The sequence below is a fragment of the Pristis pectinata genome, chromosome 4 (assembly GCF_009764475.1).
Source record: "Pristis pectinata isolate sPriPec2 chromosome 4, sPriPec2.1.pri, whole genome shotgun sequence".
NCBI classification, from domain to species: domain Eukaryota; kingdom Metazoa; phylum Chordata; class Chondrichthyes; order Rhinopristiformes; family Pristidae; genus Pristis; species Pristis pectinata.
Window position 1 is genome coordinate 15,351,612 of NC_067408.1, and position 23,424 is coordinate 15,375,035.

General features: G+C 39.4%; 1 protein-coding gene across 1 annotated transcript in view; it reads right to left on the reverse strand.

The window, feature by feature from the left end:
• glra1 (glycine receptor, alpha 1) overlaps positions 1-23,424 on the reverse strand; it is a 68,769-nt gene that overhangs the window by 31,106 nt on the left and 14,239 nt on the right. Inside the window, exon 3 of the mRNA XM_052014070.1 lies at positions 7,276-7,343. Coding sequence (XP_051870030.1) covers positions 7,276-7,343 — 68 coding nt within the window. The remainder of the gene's footprint in view (positions 1-7,275; positions 7,344-23,424) is intronic.

The following is a 23,424-nucleotide window of genomic DNA, read 5'->3' on the forward strand; positions in this document are numbered from 1 at the left end:
CATTGTTTACCCAAATGTACTTCCCACCTTCATACAAGCATGTAAAGGCCAAATTACGAACTTATTACATGAGGAAACATAGGAGATATAAAAGTACAAGCTGCTTTGCAGCTTAGGCATCTTGTTAGCTGGCTAGTTCAAAGGAATATCATCAGTGCTGTGTCTACACTGAGGAAGGTGTTTTTATTTTATAATTCACTATGCCTAGCAATCCTCATTCTGTGGTACAGGCTTTGCATATTTAATATTCATCTTTATCATCCATATAAAACATGCATACTTATTTTCTTTTGAAAGGCCATGTTCAAAAGTCAAAAGTATGCTTCAGATTGTGAAACATCAAACCAACAGCATTACAGAAATCACTGAGATGGCGAGACATGAGCAGGGCACTTCACAAATTTATGCATCATCTCACATTTAAGAATAAAAATTGCTTTAACCATTTGTACTGTGCCAATCACTTTGGCATTTGGAAATTGTGAAAAATATTTATGTACTGATAAAACAATTTTTCATTTGGTTGGGAACTGTGAAAGCTTGTTAAATGTAAATTTAGAGCTTCATACAGCTTCACCAAAACCACACAATTACTGTCTCATACAATTTAATGAGATGCACCTAAAAGCATTTAAATGTGCTCTAAAACAAATTTATAACCCCAAAATGCAGGGGTTTGGGGCCCCATGTTTTCTTTATGGATGATAAAAAGGTTAAGGGATAATATAATATTAAAAAGAAAGCATGCAAAAACCATAACAGAATTTTGTACTGAAAGACTTGCAAAATGCAACAAAGTGAATATACGAAAAATCATGCAAGAGGAAAAATAGCAATTTTTACTAAAGAGGATAGTAGAAGAGGGTCATCAGGAATAAAGTGGGTCCTTTGAAAATTGATAAATGAAAAATTTCCACTGTAAATTAAAATAAAGAAAAATAACTATTTTACGTCAGTATTTATAGTGGAAGAAGCGAACAGCATGTACGGCATCCTAAGAAAACTAATACTGATTAAGAAATAGAGAAATCTTCAAAATTAACAGAAATAAAATAACAGCAATGTAGAGAATAATAATGAAGTTGTTATAAATCTGAAATAAAATCAAAAGATATCAGAAATACTCAGCTGAAAACATTGAACTGAAACAGTGGGTAAGACATTGCTGGACCTGGCCTGTCACTTAGACTCACTTCTTAGACACTCCTCCTGCTTGTAGTTACCTGGTACAGATGAGTAGGTAGATTCTTGCTGGGCTTCTAGATGCTGTAGGTGAGACATAGTGAGGGCTCAGCAAGCAGAAGACCTCAGTTAGCACACTGTGGAGGCCCCTCTACCAGAATGCCCCTGACAGATGGTAATGCAGGGGGTAGAGATTTGGATGCTGCCAAAGCTATGAAATACTCTTCATAGTTTTTAAATGTCTTCGGCAAAATGAAAATTAGATAAAAAGTAATACCATTAAAAAGTAAATTTAAAATTCAATCATAGCATTTGACAGCACGGAAACAGGCCCTTCGGCCCAACTCATCCATGCCAACTAAGGCCCCTACTTGAGCTAGTCTGATCTGCCTGTATTTAGCCGATATCGCTTTAAACCTTTCCCCATCCATGTACTTTTCTAAATGTATTTTAAATGTTGTAATTGTAACCACTTCTACAGCTTCCTCTGGTGGCTTGTTCCACATACCCACCACCCTCTGGGTGAAAAAATTGCCCGTCAGGTCCCTTTAAAATCTTTCCCCTCTAACCTCAAATCTATGCACTCTGGTTTTAGACTCATCTACCCATCCACCTTATCTATGCTCCTCTCGATTTTATATACCTCTATAAGATCACCCCTCAGCCTCCTATGCTCCAGGATAAAAGAAGTCCTAGCCTATCCAGCCTCTCCTTATAATTCAAGCCCTCCAGCTCCAGTAATGTAGTAACATCCTTGTGAATCTTTCCTGAACCCTTTCTTGCTTAATGACATCCTTCCTAGACCTGGGTGACCAGAACTGCACACATTACTCCAAGCGTAGTCTCACTTTTGGGATGGATTATATGATTTGTTCTTGTATTTGCCCCTGTGTTTAGCGAACATGATATTTTTATTATTGTGGCATAGGCATGTGTAATTTAAAAGTCAGTCATGCTGTATAAATACAGGAAGATATTAAAACAAGATCGTTATGAGTGTTATTTTGATTTCAAGTATAGTCTACATCATTTATGTTTGTTTGCTTTTGCGCTGAAGCTGAAATGATTTTTAAAACATATATAATTTGACAGGCATCATTCTGCTTCTCATTGGGAATTCACCCATTTACACTTTAATGTGTTGAGTTCACATATAATACATTGGATGGAAATTCAATCCAAAAGATAATTGGGACAAAATAGGATGCATCAATTCCCATTTTTTGGATGAGAGATTGGGACAGCAAGAACCATTTTCCTGCCACTGTCTCTCACACCCCAAGGAAACCTGAAATATAGCCCATATAATGTTGGTTGGGCAACATTTAGGCAATCTTTTTGCTCCCTAAAGCAGCTATTGTGTCCCCATATATGCCAGTATCAGATTAGCACTTTTGTTGTAAATTTGTATTAAGTCGAATATGTACCACTCACATTTTCTATTAGGAGTATCAGAGGGCTGGTTAACATTTACTTGATATAATCTTTGGCTTGTTCTCCTGTTTTGGTTGTCTTGCTTTTATGCCTAACAGTGAAAGCAATTTCAGTCAAAGTTAGCAGTGCCTTTGTATTGCTATAAGCAAAGGAAAATATTCAAGGGTGTCTCAAAGCTTCCAAGAAGAAATGCAGCATCCCCAGTGATTTCTGGAAATATATGGCCCATGATTGCTCCAAGTGATGGAGCATTTAGGATGTAATTGGGAATCTAAAGGCCCTGTGTAAGTGGCAGAAGAAGCGGACAACCTCACAAACTACCTTTCCTCCCATCCCATTGGCCACCACATTCCCCATTTGTGGAAGAGTCCATACTTCCCATATTGGCCTCATCAGTCGCCGCAGAACCCTCAAAACCAGAATGGTAAAGAGTGATCCTTGAACCCAAGCGACAGTAAATCTAATTTTACTGGGCCTGGACCCATTAAGGAGGCCAGGGGTTCACAGGCTGAAATGATACAGAATCATTAGATGGTAAGTAGTGCAAGAAAAGAAATAGGCATTCTTTGGGATGAAATTAAAAGCAGTGGAAACCTGAGAAGTTTAACAGATCCATCTTTTTTGGAACAGTTTTAAAACAAGAGCAATCTGTGAATCCACATCTCTACAATGAAAACAAATACAAGCTTCAAACTGAAATGCACAGGTTATACTACTACTGGCTATTTGATATCTGTAAACTATATACATTGAGCAGATCAGAACATTGATTTCCTTCATTTTGTAGATCTGGAAGGTTGGAGGAAATATTTGTCCTGTTTTCATTAAATGGGCTTTGAATTTAGCATGGCAATAAAATCATGCAGGATTCAGGATTAGTCAGGCAATCTGAAGCCAAACCATTAATAGAATTGATGCAGGGTTATTGACTTTGATTCCAAAATTGTTGGCGAAGTGCCATCTTCCAAAAGATACAGAAACAACTTAATTAATGAGACTGGAAACCTTGAAGATTCATCTCGGCTAGTGGTTAAGGACAAAAACAGTAACAAATCTCAGAGGACTCATCGCACACTCCCTACAGTGTGTTCGGCTTCAGGCAAGTTTAAGAACAAGAGCATCAAGCAAATACATTGTTCGTCATCCAGCTGCCAAAATTACCCTCATGGCCACAATTTCCTGTTACATATAGAGATCAAAAACTACACACATTAGTCTAATCACATAAAAGGATTAACCAAATGAAAAGCAGAAGAGCTCTGTTGCACTACCCGACCCAGAAACTGCTGACACATGCTCAATAAAATCTAGGGAAAAAGGCACGGTGCATCTAAATGGAAATAACCAGTTACTGTTCCCCTCACAGGATTCATGCTCTGCTTGTATAAAAGCATAGATTTTGCACATTGACATCTCCGAGCTGGAAAGATTGGATCAGCTGAGTTGTTGGAGTGTAGCAACCAGAAGGTAATAAGTGCTTCAAATTCCCTTCAGAGAATCTTCGTCAGCAATGCTACATATTTTTGTCTGGCCTTCAGTGTCTCCCAACCCTCAATTCTGGAAGCAAGTGTTTGCAACAGCAACTTTCAGACATCTCTCTATTGGTAAAGTTGGCAGTAAGGGTGGGGAAGGGTGAAGAAAGAGTACCAGAGCTGGGATGTCATGTTACAGCTGTATGGGACATGGGTGAGTCTGCACCTGGAATATTGTGTATTGTTCTAGTTGCTATACTGTAGGAAGGGTGTGATTAAGCTAGAGATGGTGCAGAAAAGTTTCACAAAGATGTTACCGGGAACGGAGAGTTTAAGTTATGAGGAGAGACTGGATAGGTTGGGACTGTTTTCCCTGGAGTGAAGGAGACTGATGGGCAACCTTTACAGAGGTTTATACAATCATGAGGAGCATAGATAAGGTGGATGGCCACAGTCTTTCTACCAGGGTATGGGAGTCTAAAACTAGAGGGCACAGCTTTGAAGTAAGAAGGAATGATTTAAAGGGGACCTGAAGGGCAAGATTTTCACTCAGAGGGTGGTGGGTTTGTGGGATGAGCTGCCAGAGGCAGGTACAATTAGAATGCTTAAAAGAAATTTGGACAGGTTCATGGATAGGAAAGGTTTAGAGGGATGTAGGCAAAGGGGGCTTCCTCAGGAAGACATATTGGGCTGAAGGGCCTGTATCTATGCTGTATAACTCTATGACTTTAAATTGTTGCTTTGACAATCCTCCAACCTAAATATTCATTCCCTTCACTACTGATGCAGCAATGTGCAGAATGCACTGCAGCTATCACTGAGGCTTCTTCTCCACTGCGTTCCAAACCTGCCTACTGCTGCAGAGGATAAGGGAAGCAGGGGTAATGAGAACACTGCCCTTGACAAGTTGGAAATATGTTAACGTTTCTTCAATGTTGTTGCTGGTTCAACATCCTAGAAATTAACAACATTGTATTGGTATTGGTATTGGTATTAGTTTATTATTGTCACTTGTACCGAGGTACAGTGAAAAACCTGTCTTGCAATTCATTACACAGTGCATTGAGGTAGTACAGGGTAAAAACAATAACAGAATGCAGAGTAAAGTGTCACAGCTACAGGGAAGTGCATTGCAGGTAGACAATAAGGTGCAAGGTCATAACAAGGTAGATTCTGAGGTCAAGAGTCCATCTCATCATATAAGGGAACCGTTCAATAGTCTTATCCACAGTGGGATAGAAGCTGTCCTTGAACCTGGTGGTATGTGCCCTCAGGCTCCTATATCTTCTGCCAGATGGGAGAGGGGAGAAGAGAGAATGACCCAGGTGGGTGGGTCTTTGATTATGCTGACTGCTTCACCAAGGCAGCGAGAGGTATAGACAGAGTCCATGGAGTTCATTGAAAGAAAGAAACAGTTCCTGTGTTTGTGCCTACGAAGGCACAAGCCCAGTTCTACAAAACTGTATAAACCTTACGATGAGAGTTTTGCAGTGTAGTTGAGACGGGGACCTGACCAAATGGGATTTTGACCCTTAATCTGCTTGATTTAAGATTTGAGAAATCTTGATGTGAGGTACAGCACTGAGGATAAGATCTCCCTTTTAGATGCTAACTCATCTTTTTATTCTTCATAATTAACATAGCAGCAATGCAATTCACCAAACACATTCTGCACAGCTACTAGTTCTCACAATTTAGTTAACAATTCATTTAAACCCAAATATTCAGGATTAGAAAATATCCACTGACCAATATTTAATATACATTAACTATGCTAAATTTCTGAAAATTTCTGCTGGAAGGATCATAACCTTGAAATGTTATCTTTATTTCTCTTTCATCTTTATTTCTCTTTCAACCATTGATTATCTCCAGCATTTTCCCATTCTATTTTAGATTTCCAAAATCCATGTGTTCGAGACATGCCTAATTTCTTGCAACCTTCAATTGTTCCTTTTGATAGAACTCTGAAAATGTCTCTTCGTTTTAGTGACACTGCTAGCAGTAGCTTTCTGGTCTGAACACGCCACACATTCACCATCCTTTGTGTAGAGTGCCTTGAAATTAGATCTATTAGCACTGTCTTTTTAAGAGCAGATCATACATAAAAGCTATTTTACTCAGGGTAGACCACACGAGCAATTATTTCTGGGTGAAATTGCACCTATCAGGAAATTGGACCTGGCACTTATGTGCTCAATTCATCTTAATGTATTTCTGGAGTTCGCCGCACATCTAATATGTTACCAGTTGTGAACTGCACACGTTCTCCCTTGCCACTTTCATTGATCACTCAGAATGCAACTAGAAGAACATTGCACTGAATTGTTGCATTTGTGCCCATTTAAATCTACACTCCACTGACAGTGGGTGCTTGAATGGGCAGATTCAGAACTCACTGTAGGCTGCTCAAACCTTTTCCAAAATCCACAGGGTGTGCTATAGCTAAGAGGGAGTGCCTTCTCCAGATGTTAATGCAGTTATACTCCTATAATTGGTAGCTCAGTGATGGCAACATTGCTGGGAGTGTTTTATTACTGGAAGTCATAGAGTTGTAGACTCATACAGGACAGAAACAGGCTCTTTGGCCCAACTCCATGATGACCATGATGCTTATCTACACTACTCCCATTTGCCCACATAAGGCCCATATCCCTCTACTCCTTTCCTATCCAAGTACCTGTCCAAATGCCTTTTAAACATTGTAATTGTATCTGCCTCCACCACCTTCCCTGGCAGCTCATTCCGTATACACACCACCTTAAGTGTGGAAAATTGGCCCCTCAGATCTCCTTTAAATTTCTTCACTGTGCTGCTCTGATTTTAGCACACAATTCCGGGTGTAGACCACTGTAATGCTGTTTTTAATGTGCCTTAGCCTGATTCGATGAATTTTTGCATAGGATTCGATTAGGTATTAGCAATATAAACAGTGTATCAAAAAAGGATGAAATTTAATTTCTCAGCAGATAAACCTGGATTATCTGCATCCTTTCATTTGCCTTATTAGGAAGTCTTGCCTCTAATATGAATACACATCATGATATATGCTTACAGTTTTGCAAAGCACCCATACACTTGAAAACTAAAGTTAGCATTAGTATCATAGAAATAACAAGTTATCTTAGACTATTTATCTAATAATTCTTACTTTATTAGTTAATATGAAGATTTAAGGACAACTTACCATCGTGGTTTCTGCTATTGAGCCAAAACTGTTGATAAATATGTTGCATGTGACATTGACTGGTGGACCTGAAAACAAACATCAGGTAAAATTTATTAATATTAATGCAATTTCCTCCAGATTTCAGTCTCTAATATTAATGGAGCCTAAGGACATTGATCATTCAATTCTAAAGAAATATATATGGAGAGATAAATTTAACTTAGCAAAATGCAACCTCACCATTCACCATGGAGAAGAAAGGATTTACTGAAAAGGAGGCAGCAGGAAAATAAATTACAAACTATTGCACAGAAAAGCAAATGTACCAGAAAAACCCTGTAGCGTGAGTCTCTATAAAAGTGTGTACTTCACTACTCTTGAGTAATTGATATAAAATTGAACAAAATAAAAATGGTTTCCTATGTTCTGTGCACAGTGTTCTCATTAGCAGCTCAGTGCTTCATAATTTTTTTTATGTGATGAAACACTGATGGAAAGAAGAAACATATTTGCATTTATATAATTGATCATAATATTCCGAAGTGCTTTTCAGTTAACAAAATACTTGTGCAGTCACAGATGCAATATTGGAAATGTGGCAGTGAAGTTGCATTCTCCATACTTCCCCAATAAGCTATCTATAATTGACCGGATAGTTTGCTTTTGTGATGTTGATTAAGGATGTATGTTGAGCAGGGATCCCAGGATAATTCTCTTATTTTTTGAAATAATCACCTTTGAAAACATACAGGGTGTCAATTTAATGATTTGTCCAAAGAAATAGCACCTCTATCAATGCAGCATTTCCTCAGCACTGCACTGAAGTGTTAGTCTAGGTTTTTGCATTCAAAGATAATTGTCTTGATAGAACAGGCAGTACAAAATTGGAGGGATAATTTCCAGTTCAGTTATTTCTGAACCTCTGAAATAGTAAATTGATTTTGGGTCGATTTGGGAATTTAAAGTTTCTGCTCTGGTTCAGAAGAGATAGAGGGAAAGCTTCTGAAACCCAGCAATCCAGTGAGGAAAAGATCTTCTGAAATTAAGAACTCGATGTGCCTCAAGACTGTTAAGGTTAAAGATTTAGTTGACATAGAACAAAAATAACAAGTTGTACCACTGGACTTGTGAGAGGTTATTGCCATCAACAAATTAGTATTTTATGCATATTTGTTCAGAATGGAAGGTAAACTTAGAGCTTCAAGGTTAGTGAAATTGTTTCAGTAGATGCCAGTGTATGGCTCTGTATATGGCTCTTGCAAGCTTACTCTTAACCACAGAGAGCTCGATAACATAAAAAAGCTAAAAATGATTGTGAAAATGACAGGCTGTAAGGATCTGCATTCGGGTATCCTTTGAACTTTTGCAAATTAATCTGAACTAGACCAGTTGGAGCAGCGCAGATTAACATTTCTGTATTCAACATTCGGATAAAATAAATATTATAAAAAACTGGAATTAGAAAACAAATGGAGGAAGAGATAACCTTTCTGCACAATGTTGGAATTTTGATTGATACATCAGCTGTGTTTGGTAACATAACAATTGTCAATGTAAACATATTAGGGGAAAAAACAAATGGTTAGAAATTAAATTGCTCAGTTCGTTTTGAAATTATTCACAGCACACTCACAAAATAAAATGTTTGGAAAAAAAATTAATTCATGACATAATCTTTCCTGGAAAACCTAACTGGCTTACTGTTGGAAAGTATCATACCATTTTTCAGGCTTTGTAGATATCAAGTTATAAATAGTAATCCTGCTAAAGTTTGACAGAAAGAAACTTCAATGAACTTTCAAACTTCATCTCCCACATCTGGAAAGAGGGGGACATAACAGAGGATCTCAGAAGTGCCATAATTGTGACCAAGGAGGCAAATATCATTGTGGTAATGACAGAAGGATCTCCCTGCTATCTGTTACAGGGAAAGTTATCACATGGATCCTCCTCAGCTTCTTTCTCTCAATGGCTGAAGAGGTGCTCCCCAAATCACTATGTGAATTCACAATGGACTATGCAACTCCAAGGGAAATGCAGTGAGCAGCATTGACCGTTATATTTAGCTTTTCTGACCTTACTAAAGCCTATAGCCCCATCAAGTAAGAGGGACTGTGGTGCACCTTTGTCAAATTTGGCTGCTTGCAGAAATGCATCTCCATTTTACATCTGTTACAGATAGCATGCAAGCCATATTCTCAAATAATGGATCCAGAACAGATCCAATCACAGACGGGGGTCAAACAAGGCTGCATCATTGCCCCAAAATTTTGCTCAATCTTCCTCACTGCAATGCCGCATCTCACCTCCAACAAGCTTCCCACTGGAGTTGACCTAATCTGCAGGACAAGTGGGAAACAGTGTACTCATGAACTAAGGTCACTCCAGTTTCAGACATTGAACTGCAGTATGCAAACAACGCACACATTTGGAGGTTGAGCTTGTAGTCCTTGTCAACTTTCTCACTGAGGGAAATATGAGAGAAGGGGCCTCCACAAAACAAAAATCCTCCTCCCCGGACAACATTGGACTCCAATATTAAAGGTCTATGTTAAGACTCCAGAAGAAGTAAACTTCTTCCTAAACCTTGAGAACCTCCTCTCCTCATTGATGACCCAATGCACCACTGCCTTCAGTTGTGCCAACACAGCATTTGGATGTCTGAGATAGTCAGCTTAAGGCTGGCACAAAGCTCATGATTTTCCAGGCAGCAGTAATCCCTGCTTTCACGTAGACTGCTGAAACATGGGACACCTGCACCGCCAACAAACTTCCCACTGGAATGGAGCTAATCTGTAGGACAAGTGGGAAATGGTGTGTTGCCTTCACTCCTGAACCAAGGTCACCCCAGCTTCAGTCATTGAGCTGCAGTATGCAAACAGCACACACATTTGGAGGCTGAGCTCCCAGTCTTTGTTGACTTGTTCACTGAAGCATATAAAAGGAAGGGCCTCACACTTGGTGTCCACAAACAAAAATCCTTCTCCCCTGGGCAACACTGGCCTCCAATATTAAATATCTATGTTAAGACCCTGGAAAAAGTGAACTGCTTCCTGAACCTTGACAACCACTTCTCCTCAGGCAGACATTGATGTTTATGTACATGTACATCGAAACACACAGTGAAATGCGTCTTTTTTGCGTTACTGAGAATGTGCTGGGGGGGCAGCCCACACCACCGCCTTGTCTACCAACAGATCATTTTGATGTCTGAATTGGTAACTTTTTGAAGAACACCATCTTGAAGCCGGCACCATTTCCCAGGCAACAGTGATCCCTGCCTTCCTGTAGAATGCTGGAACATGGGCCACCTGCAGCAGACGACTTGACACAGTGCTTTCTCAACTAAATCCTCCAAATTCTCTGGTAGGATAAGCAAGCTAAGGTCAGTCTCCTTTCCCAACTCAATATGCCCATCATTGAGGCCCTAATAGCACTCATCAACTCCAATGGGCAGGTCACATCATTCACCTACTGGACATCAGATTGTGAAAACCGATGCTCTATTCTGATTGCCTTTACGGCAAGAGGTCATCAGGTGGACAGAGAAAACATCACAGATGCTCTGAATGTCTCCTTGAAAAAGTATAACATCCCCTTTGACTCATAGGAATCCTTGGTCTTAGATTGCCAAGAGGAATGGCACTGAGAACAATGAATCCATTTGTCAGGAGTAGAGAGAAGCCCAATCTAATCATAGAAGCAGCACACCACATCTCAATCGACCTATTCACCTACCCTACCTATGTGAGCTCCAAAAATTACCTCATCAGCCTCCTCAGAATGCATACCACTGGAGTAGAAGCAGGTCATCCTCAACCTCAAGGGACTACCTAAGAGAAAAGGTTTATATTCACCTCAACTGACATTGGATTTTAACCACAAAATGAAATCTCAGGTTACACAGACTGAAATCAAATTTGACAATTACGCTTGTGTGGGATATTTTGCTTTGATAGAAGTGTTGTACAAATAAGCTGTTGCATATAAAGAGCAATCTAATAATGCGCGTTTAAAGAGTAATGGAGCTGTAAGATCCATGTCAGGGATGTAATATGCATCAGAAGGAGCCAAGATAAAATGAATAAGCAATTACAAATTTATAGCCTGCATTTTGTGATCAGAAGAGACCACACTGAGTTATTATACCTTATAGTGCAAATAATAAATTTTTCAGTTAATCTGAAATTAGATAAACAGGAAGAAACAATAAAGTTTGGTTTCAGATTGCTATATGACTGAGATGTTACACTTAGAAACTTCACTGGAAATAAGTATGTTGTTGAAGAATGTGCCATTGTGCTTAATAGACTAAGCCATATTTACCAAAGAGGAGCATTATAATAGGTCCAATATATAGAATTTAAGATTATATGCATAATAGAAAAATATCATTGTCAGGACCCTGGTATGTGGCCTAAGATGCAAACTAAGTAAATAAGAACCTGTATTTTTTTGTTTCAATGAACTGTTCCTGTTGGAACCACAATTGTGTGGGGCAATTTTTCCAAGGATGAAATGGGCTGTGAGGAGATGGAGTAGGACAGGGTAGGATGATAAGATAAGATAAGGTAAGATAATATCTTTATTAGTCACATGTACATCGAAACACACAGTGAAATACATCTTTTGCATACTGTTGTGGGGGCAGCCTGCAAGTGTCGCCACACTTCCGGCGCCAACATAACATGCCCACGACTTCTTAACCTGTACGTCTTTAGAATGTGGCAGGAAACCGGAGCACCCGGAGGAAGCCCATGCAGACACGGGGAGAACGTACAAACTCCTTACAGACAGCAGCCGGGTCGCTGGCACTGTAAAGCATTACGCTAACCACTACACTATTGAGCATGACTGAGAACTATCACCAACGTACTGCATATTCTAAAGATCTGAAACAAAAATAGCATATATTAGAAATATTTGGCAGATCGGGCAGTATCTTGGAGAGATAAAGATAGGATTAATCCTTTGGATTTGTTTATCAGAACTATTATCTTGTTTTCTGTTCAATGGTTTAAATCATTGTCACTTGTCTCCCAGATTGAAGAGGTCACTCTTTACTTTCACATTGTGGTTCATTGAACCAAAATGGTTATCCTACTTTTCTCATTCTCAGTTTCTATAGTTGCAATCAAGGTGTACCTGGTATTTTCTGTTTTTATTTTTGAAATATACCTTGGAATAAAGGCTGTGATAAAAGCCCCCTTATAGAGCTGAACCCTACCTTATCATTACAATGGTCTTGTAAAGTTACTTTAAAGTTTGAGAGTTTTACCAAAGTGACTAATATTCTAACTTCCAACCTATATTCTAAATTATAAAAATTGCTTTGTGTCCAAGCATTCGGTCTCAACAATTTAGTCGTACAACCAGCAGATGGGAGTAACTCTTAATCCGTAAGAAAATATCTAATATACTTAAATTGTAGAATTTCTAAGCTGAAAATATACCTTGACCTGATTAGGATATCTAAATTTCAACATGAAAATTTGTTTTGTGTCCATTGTCCTCAATTAGATTAGACAAAAAAACAGATAAAAGGAAATAAATTTATGCAAGGTCACCTAAGAAAAATAATTGTCAAAGGGAAATAACCAAGAGAAATGCAATTAAAATGGAAGAAATATTTTTTTCTTTGAATACAATCAAGAAAACTAGGAATAAATGAGAGATACAACAATTTTGACAAAAAGCTGAAGGAAATGATTAAAACTTTTCTAAGGTAAGGAGACTTAGAAAGAAAGTGAGGGGATTATCAATTAAAAGACTCTCTGAGCAAGTTATGTCACATCTGAGAAACAGCCAGCTCTCATTACCCTTTGGCAGTGGGTTAGAACTGGAATCTAGTTCAGGAAATACTGGAAATTAGTACAATCTGGAACATGATGTCTATGAAATGCAAACAAGTGGTTCGATATACCAATGAAATGGAAATCCTGGATGGAGCAAGTTGTTAAGAGTAGAAAAAATGGCAAGGTAGTTCATAAACCTTCCCAAGAGTTTATGTCACCAAAAATAATCATAAAGTTATACAGAAATCTCAATGCAGAAACAAATAGTGCAACTCAAGCAATGTGTGTTGAAGTTTAGTCTCCATGTGGTTAGAAGTCCTAATTGTGTGAATCCCCACCTGCTCCTGTAATTCTTTCACCCACATTACTTTAACTACTAGTCTGATCTATTCCTAAATCTTGACAAGTGTTTCTTCTTAAATTATCAACTCCCCTGGTGCATTCCACAACCTTATGCCACTACCTAATCATGCAAAAACCCTTAATCATGGAAGAAGAGGAAGCTAGAAAAAGAGGACACTTGCACTTACAGAAAATTATCATCATGGGGAATTCCTTAACCAGCCTAATGGATCGGTATGTTTTACACAAAGATTATGTACAAATAAATGGTCAGTTGTCTACCTAGAGCTGGACCAATAGGTATTACAAAGGATAATGAAGAAGAAAGAAAAAGATCCAGCATGGCAGTCATGTAGATTAAGAAGAAAAAGCAATTGTTATCTTCATATTGTTACCTCACGCATGTATTTTCCTTTTAAGCACAGTCAAGTTCCTTTCATTATAATGAATATAGGCAGGAATGATTCTTAGTTGATTACTGGTCAATGAATTAGTAATCAATGCATTCACCAACTTGACAGTTCTTGGAATTTCATCTAGATTCCAGCATCTTGCAGTCCTTTGTTTCTCTAGTACTTGGAGTGAGTGCTGAATGATGTGCTTCATTCCACTCTCCTTGGCATGAATCAACCAAGCAGCCGTGTGTTGGTTTGATTATTTATGTATATACACAACAAGCTTATTTGAATACAGCATATGGTGACTCCTGATGTTTCAGGCAAATGATTTGTCATAAATCAGCCTCTGCTGCAGATAAAACTGCTGTGATTTAGAGAACCAGTGATACTCACTTTGATGCATGTTCAGGGTCATTTATTATGATGTAATCAAAAATGACTTGCAGCTGACTTTCAGGATTTTTAAACCGTCTCTGACTTTTGGCAACTACATTACATTATACGGTTTACGTGAAGGGATGGTATCAAGTAACAAACAGGAATTGCCCTCTCTCTTCTACTTACCCCACACGGTGAGGCAAAACATATCTAAAACATGTTAGATTTTTTTCCCAGCATAATAGCAGATTTTCTCGCATTTTCAAGAAATGGACTAGGGAGCAGAGGTAGTGAATTTGTTTTACTTAACACGACTTGAATAAAATGTAAAATCAGCATTCACATTCTTCTTCAAAATCTGGTTAATTTCACTGCAAATGATCATTATTGAAATAGTATATCTAAAAAATGCACGATGCAAAACCTCACTGCAAAATACTAAGTAACATTAACAGGATTTAGTTATATTCTGATCACCAAGATATATGAAATGATTTGCCATTTTTTAGCATGCTGACCTTCAGGAAAAACTGAGCATGTTTAATTGAGAGGGTCTCTGAGCTATCTGGAGAGGAATAGCTGATTATGAATCTTTTGGATGTCCAAGACAACCTGTTCAGCTAACTGTACCCAGCTAACATGCAGATAGCTAAATCCAATGTGAATAATTATTTCCAGTGTTCTGGGCTCTCAACAACCTTGCTCACCTGCTCTCTTGAGATAAGTTGTTGGATGCAGCATCTAAAGCAGCCCACCATTGACCCTGTAGAAACTGAGGTGTCCATTTGTACTTCTACATGCAAGAAATGAACAAAAAAAACATAATTTTGTAAGATGTGCTTGTAGCTTTCTTTTTTATCGATTGCATTATGGCATTCTGAGGTTGGTTGCCTGATCAGTTTATGGATTGTAGCTCAAAGCTAACAGAAAAACCATATACTTTTACATTGTATGCAATGTGTTATTGGTGGTGGTGGTGGTGGCATCCGTTAGTCTCGCGAGACCATGGATCTGCGCATGGAGAGTCTTGCTTCAGTCGGTAGTGGTAGAGCAGTGTCTGTTGTGACTGTAGAGGCCTACACGGGAGTGACAGTCTTGGCTGCAGCGACTGCACTTGAAGGCGCTGTCCTCCTGTGTTGCTTTGGTGCTGTTTTTCCGGCGAGTGCGCTTTTCTTCAGCAGCTAGCCTCAGCTTCTCTTCTCCTCGTTTCAGACCTCTGTGTAGTTCCAGCCTCCAGCGAGAGTGATCGCTTGCAATTTCTTCCCACCTCTCGACATTCATGTTCAGTGACTTCATATCTCTCTTATAGACATCTTTGAAGCGAAGATGGGGTGTGTTATTGGAATGCATTTAAATAGCACCTTTCATGAACTTAAGACAGCCCTAAAGCACCTAGCCGCTGATGAAGCACTTCTGAACTATAGGCACTATGGCTATGTACAAATTGTGGTAACAATTTGCAAAGTCACATAAGCAGAACTGAAGTAAATGAACAGATGATCTTCTTTAGGTATGGGTTGAGAGAGCAGTGGTACTTTAGTGCCCATGCACTTCTTAACCCCAATGCAACCCCAATTTACAGTAACATAACAAAGTAAAATCTCCCTAATTGCTTCATGGGAGTATTCCACACAAAATTTGACTCTGAGCCTTATGAGGTGTTATTAAAGTAAAGAAATAAGTTTTAAGCAGAATCTTAGAAAAGGAAAAAGCGGCAAGGTTTAGGAAATGAATTCGAGAACTCGTGTTCCTGGAAGCTGAGGGCAAAGCTGCCAATGATGAAGCAACTAAATAAAGGAATAATCAAGAGCCCAGCATTGGAGGAGACATCCCGCATAACATAAGAGAGGCCTTTCAGCCCATGAGGTCAATGCTATCTCCTAGAGCAATCCCATTAACACTGTTTCTGCACTTATTCCCGAATAATCTGTTCTCTCTACCCACCTATTCAGAACAATTTATAGTAGCCAGTTGATCTACTAATCATATCTCTGGGATTTGAGAGGAAACTGGAGTACTTGGAGGAAACCTTCATGCTCATGGGGAGAATGTGTAAACTTCATGTGGTCAGTATGCGAGGACAGGATTGAACCCAGATCACTGGAGCTGTGAGGCAGTTGTGTTATTGACTGTGCTAACATGCCACCCCAAAGAAGTGGAGCCCATTGAAGAGATCCTTGTGAAATCCTGGATTTAAGAGCATAGGAAACAGAAGCAGGAATTCTGCCCCACATGTCTGCTCCACCATACAATCAGATGATGATTGATCATTTACCTCACCATCACTTTCCCGCACTAATTCAATGTCCCTCGGCTTAGGATGCTAAATTGGAGATCAGCTAATTACAACAGTATAAGGCAGGAACTGAGAAAGCAAACTGCAAGCAGCTGTTTGAGGTTAAATCCACACCTGACACGTGGGAGTCTTTTAAAGGCCAGTTGACTAGAGTTTGGGACAAGAATGTTCCTGCGGGTGGAATATGAGGATAGCAAGGTCTGATGACAAGATGATGTTGTAAGTTTAGTCAAAAAGCTGATGTCAGACAAGACCCTTAACGAATATAAAGGAGGCAGGAAAGAACTTAAACAAGAAATTAAGAGGGCTGAAAGAAGCCATAAAATGTCCATGGCAATTAGGAATAAGGAGAATCCTAAGGAATTTTATACATACTTTAAAAGCAAGAGGTTAGCTAGGGAAAAGGTAGGTCCACCTAAGGACAAAGGAAGGGACTTATGCCTGGAGCCAGAGGAAGATGTTGTGGTCATTAATGAATACTTTGCCTCACTATTCATGATAAAGAAGAATGCAGATTATGGTGAGATTCGGGATAAGCATGTTGATATTCTAGGACATGTCGATATTAAGAAGGAGGAGGTGTTAGGTGTCTTGAAGAAAACATTAAGGTCGATAAGTCCCCAGGGCCTGATGGAATCTATCCCAGGATACTGAAGGAAGTATGGAGGAGATTGCTGGGGCCTTGACAGAGATCTTTGTATCCTCTTTAGCACAGCGAGGATCCATGAGACTGGAGAATGTTGTCCTTTGTTTAAGTGGAGAAACAGGGATAATCCAGGAAATTATAGGCTGGTGAGCCTAACATCAGTGGTAGGGAAATTATTGGAGAAGATTCTTAGGGACAGGATTTACTCACATTTGGAACAGCACAGACTTATTAGGGATAGTAAGCATGGCTTTGTTTGGGAAAGGGCTGTCTCACAAATTTGATTGAGTTTTTTGAGGAAAGAACGAAGATAGTTGGTGAGGGTGGATCAATGGCTGTTGTCCACATGGACTTTAGTAAAGAATTTGACAAAGTCCCTCATGCTCAGCTGGTCCAAAAGATTAAGTCACATGGGATCCACAGTGACTTGGAAAATTGAATCCAAAATTCATTTGGTTATAGAAGACAGAGGGTAGTGGTAGAGGGATGTTATTTTGACTGGAGGTCTATGACCAGTGTTGTTCCACAAGGATCAGTGCTGGGACCTCTGTTGTTTGTAATACAGTAATATATGTGATTTGGATGAAAATGTCGGTGGTCTGATTAGTGAGTTTGCAGGTGACACAAAAATTGGTGGTGTTGTGGATAGTGAGGAAGGTTGTCAAAGGATACAGCAGGATATAGACAAGTTGGAAGTTTGGGTGGAGAAAGGCAGGTGGACTTTAATCTGATGCATTTTGGGAGGTCACAGGGAAGAGGAAAGTATACAGTAAATGGTAGGACTCTTAGGAGCATTGGCGTACAGAGGGATCTTCCTGGAAATGGAAACAAAAGTCCAGAGGGTAGTAAAGAAGGCATGTTTGCCTTCATCGGTTGGGACATTGAGTAACAAAGTTGGGAAGTCATGTTGTAGCTGTCTAAAACTTTGGTCAGGACACATTTGGAGTATTGTGTGCAGTTTGGGTCACCACACTATTGGAAGGATGGGGAGGCTTTAGAGAGGATACAGAAGAGGTTCACCGGGATGTTGCCTGGATTGGAGCGTATTAGCTATGAGGAGAAGTTGGACAAAGTTGGATTGTTTTCTCTGAAGCACTGGAGGCTGAGGGGCAACTTGATCGAAGTATATAAAATTATGAGAGGCAGAGATAGGGTAGATAGTAAGAGTCCTTTTCCCAGGGTGGAAATGTCAAGTACTAGAGGGCATAGGCTTAAGGTGAGAGGGGGAATGTTTAAAGGAGATTTACGAGGCAGGTTTTTTACACAGGGAATGATAGGTGCCTGAAACATGCTGCCAGGTATTAGAAGCAGATACAATAGCAACAATTAAGAGGCATTTAGACAGATAGATGAACAGGCAGGGGATAGGAGGAGATGAACAGATGAGATTAGTTTGGATTGTGGTCAGCGCAGACATTGTGGGCCACTGTGCTATACTCAAAATGCTGGAAGAAGTCAGCAGGTCAGTCAGCATCTATGGAGGGAAATAAACAGTCGATATTTCGGGCCGAGACGTCAACTGTTCATTTCCTTCCATAGATGCTTCCTGACCTGCTGAGTTCCTCCAGTATTTTGTGTTTGTTGCTCCAGATTTCCAGCATCTGCAGTCTCTCTTGTGTCTCCACTGTTCTATACTGTTCTACATTCTAATTCCTTCAATATCCTAAAATCAATTTTCTCTGTCTTGAATATAGTTAGTGAATGAGCCTGCACAGCCATCTTTGGTAGGAAATTCCATAGATTCACAACCCTCTGGGTGAAGAAATTGACTTTCTTCTCAGCCCTTGAATGATCAAACCCTTATTTTGAGACAGTGACCCCTGGTTCTAGACACCTCAGCCAGTGGAAACATCATAAGAATATTTTATGTTTCAATGACACCACTCTCAGTCTTCTAAACCCTAGAGAGTATAGAGCCAATCTGTTTATTCATTCCTCATAGCACAACCTCCTGATCCAATGAATCAATCTGGTGAATATTTGCTATACTCTGTCTATAATAGGTATATACTTCCATGGGTAGTGAGACCAGAGACATATAGAATATACTAATTTCCTATTTAGGTAGCAGTGTAAGATCAGGAAGAAAAGCCTTTGCAAATTACTGCTTGGCCTAGAATGGATGTACAACAATGGAAGTAGGCAAGTACCTAGATGAATTGGGGAAGTTGGTGTGTCCAACAGTGCTGAGCACCATAGGCAATTTAAGAAGGATAAGGAAGGAGAGACGATCTTTGCTGCAATTTCAAATCCTGTCATTAATATTCTATGTCATTATTTGAATGCTTCTTCATTATACAAAGCTTCATTTTTGTTGTTCATTGAATCCATGATTTTATCTCAATTTTTAATGAATTATAGCAATAACATACAAAACCCATTCCCTCTGTAATATAATTTACATGGAGACATAATTTTGTACAGCATTTATCTACATCACCATTGCTTAGAACAAAAAAACTAGAGTTAATTATAATTATGACCTAACCAATTTGCATTATGTGTTCAATCAAATGACATTTTCCCTTTGGCATATTCAAGAGAAGAACATCCAAGCTTTATCACCTTTCTCTATTCTACTTTCCTTTTTCCATGGCCTCCAAGCTAATTTCCTTCTGTCTTCAGGCCATTTCTTGAAGGTAGTGGCTCATAACAGATGGCAATGAATTAGCCATAGCCTGGTAGACTTTCCTGTTCTTAAGCACGACAAGCTTCCAAGTTTTTCACAAGGATTTGGAGATAATAGGTAACAAAAACAGAAAATGTTGAAGGCACTCAGCAGTTCAGGCAGAATTGGAAAAGTAAGAAAGCAAGTGTGTTTTAAGTTGTAGAGGGGTGGAGAGAACAGAGGGGAAGCCTGTGACAGAATGCAGAGCAAAATGATCATGGTGACGTTCGCTTTAAAAGAAAGTAGTTCAAGACAAGAGAGAAAGGAATTAACACAGAAAGGTGCAGCCACATCTTTGAAATGATATTATTAAATTCAGTCTTAAGTCTTCAGGCTGCACCATGCCCATACGGATGATGAGGTGCTGTTCCTCAGACCTACATTAAGCATCACTGAGCAATGTAGGAGTCTGAAGACAGAGAGGGAGTGGAGCAGAGAGTTAGAGTGACAAGCGCCTGGAAGCTAAGACTTACCTTTATGGACTGAATGAAGATAATAGTCCTAGTGAAGTGCTTAAGGGTTGTCACTTCACTGAGGAATTCAGCAGATTGGATTACAACTGTTTACTGTAGCAGAGTGATCTGACTTAAAGGCACAAGTAGAAGATTTCATCAGCTTAAGAACAGGGATGCATCACACTTGGATAAATATAACTAATTCCCAGGTAATAGTTACTACAAACATAAATCCTGTTTCATTTTAATTTTCAGCCTTTATGCTTAGTTCACGATCGTTTATAATTTTGCACCTTTTCAGGTGATACCTTAATTTCAATTTGTACTTGGCCTACTCAATGGGATGTTCCATCTGGAATATATTAGGGAAGGGAGGTGGATTGAAGAGATATGTGCATAAAACAGCTGTGGGAAACTTACTGCAGTGTTCTCTCTAGACCATATTTATTGGGACTTTGAATGTCCATTGAGGAGGATCGCTGCATGTAAATCAGTCCATAGAATTCCAAAGCAAATCTCAACCACCCATTTGTATGTGGTGCTGAAGAGCAATATGTCCCAGCAAGGGAAGCAAAATATTAATCATTGGTTCACCACAAATTGAAGGATGTTCCTTTGGGCACTATAATAATAACAATAAATAAATGGACAGCTATAGTCATAGACCTCCTCTTTCCTTGCCCCAGAACCACCAGCCCTCTACTTTCTTACCTCCATAAGATTAAACCTCCTGTAAGCCTCCAAGCTACATGATACCATGTGACTTGGAGATATTGTGTTGAAGGAGGACCCTTGACCAGAGCATGAAGCTTGCCTGTCTTCAAAATAGGGCAAGAGTCCAGCCATCAGAAGCAGGTGGCAAGCCTGCACCCCACTGTGATAAGCTACTCACTTGCATTATTTCATAAAGAGCATTGACAAAATAGCTACTTAATTCCTTGATGTTTATGGCAGGTTCACAAGACAACAGAGTCATAGAGTCATACAGCATGGAAACAGGCCCTTCAGCCCCACTTGTTCATGCCAACCATGGTGCCCACCAAACTAGTCCCTTTGCCTGTGTTTGGCCCATATCCCTGTAAACCCTCCCTATCCATGTACTTATCCAAATGTCTTCTGAATGTTGTTAATGTACCTGCCTCAACCACTTTCTCTGGCAGCTCATTCCATATGCACATCACCCTCTGCGTGAAGAAGTTGCCCCTCAGGTTCCCTTTAAATTTTTCACCTCTCACCTTAAACCTATGCCCTCTAGTTTTTAGTTCCCCTTCCCTGGGTAAAAGACTATGTGTGTTCACCCTATCTATGTCCCTCATGATTTTATACACTGCTATAAGGTCACCCCTCAATCTCCTATGCTCCCAGGAATAAAGTCCTAGCCTGCCCAACCTCTTCCTATAACTCAGGTCCTCGAGTCCTGGCAGAATCCCCATAAATCTAAATAGTTATCGTAAATAGTTAGAAGTACATAGAACACTGCAGTACAGTACAGACCCTTTGGCCCACAATGTTGCGCTGACATTGTGCAATTGTGTAGATGTACAAATAGTTAATGAGCATTATAAGAACAATTTTAGAGAGTCAAAGGACAAAGTCTGATAAACAATTTTGTACATTTGGTTGACCCTTGTCATAAAGGTTGTGGTATTTTTAAAACAGCCCATTCAAACAAGATATGGCAGTTGTACAGTACAAGTCAACCTCATGACCATTGCCCTCTGGGGTACAACATACATTATTTTCTGATACTGCCATTAACAGGGTCAGAGGATTCTAAGATATTTTTGTGTGATTGTTTTACTTAGTTTTGGCAAATTTGCAACTGAGAAATATAAAATCTATGCTCAGTAAGAAGTGGCAGACAACTAATTATTCACTACAGTGATATTAATATTGGACATTCTACTTAATGTTTCCTGTGAGATAATTTTGAATTATGTGTGGCCCTGCTTTTGATAAAGTAGGGATGAAGAAATTTTGAAAGGTACAGCTTCTGAAACAATTATTCGTCTCCCAAATACTTGCAAGAATGAAGCATTAAAGGTCAAGTGGGATATAATCAGGTATCTTATGATATTACTCTAAAGCCTTCCATTCTAAGTCAAAGTTATATGTTATATCTCAGCTCTCTGCAAATCTTATTAAATAAGAAAATACTTAGAACTTAACATTGACTGTTCATTTTTGTTTCATAAACATATTTAAAAGGCCTCCAACCTTGCGCCCAGATAAACTTCCCAGAATGTCCAGCTGCATATCTGTCTGCAGGTCACAGATACTGGGTGTGCTGCAAGTGGGTGATGGATACAGGGAGCATCCTTCAGTACTGACCCATGGCAGTGGCAGAGTGAGCAAGTGGTATCACAGCACAAAACTGTCCCCAAACCACAACCCACCAAGGGAGATATTTAGGACTCTTATAATTTAAGAACCCCAGCATGTTTGTTGCAGCTACAGTTGACTGGAAGTGGAAGGGATAGATGCCAACATGTATTATCCATCTCGGGTTAAGTCACTTCGGAAGGCATTTTGGGTCAAACCTGGACTATTTTGGATCGAAAGGGGTAGGGTTGCAAGTTCCCATTCTTAAATGAATTGGGTTTTTGCAGCCATTTGTTGGTGCAAGAATTTATTTCATTCAATATTACAAACTGCCATAAAGAATCTGAACTCCTGATCCATATGTTATTTGCCCAGCATGGTAAATACCAACATGTGATGGGCTGGACTTGGCTTGTGCTTTGCAGTCACTCCCATGGTTTCCAATAACTTCGAAGCCTCACCAAATCAGAGCAGCCATGACAAGATCCCAGTCACTGTAGATCTTCCACTCTTTCCTAGTCCTCAGAGGCATTTTAGAACAGTTGAAAGAAATTTTTAAAAATATATAAATTTGCTTAAACACAATTAGCTGGCATAAATTAATGAAAGTATCAATTTTAATTAAAATAAACTAAAAAGAGAGCAAATCATCAATCTCCACTTACCATCTTAATGAGAGTTGCTGACTCTATTCAAATGAATAAGCCCATGCCTGGTACAAAACTGAAGGGCCAGAACAGTGAATCCAGACACAGATTGGGATCTGTGCTCCATTGCATTCATACTTCCATGCAGCTGTATGGTAGTTCTCTACTGACCCTCCAGCGAGCCATCAGTGTCCATTATGTGCAGTGAGTCTGCCTTACT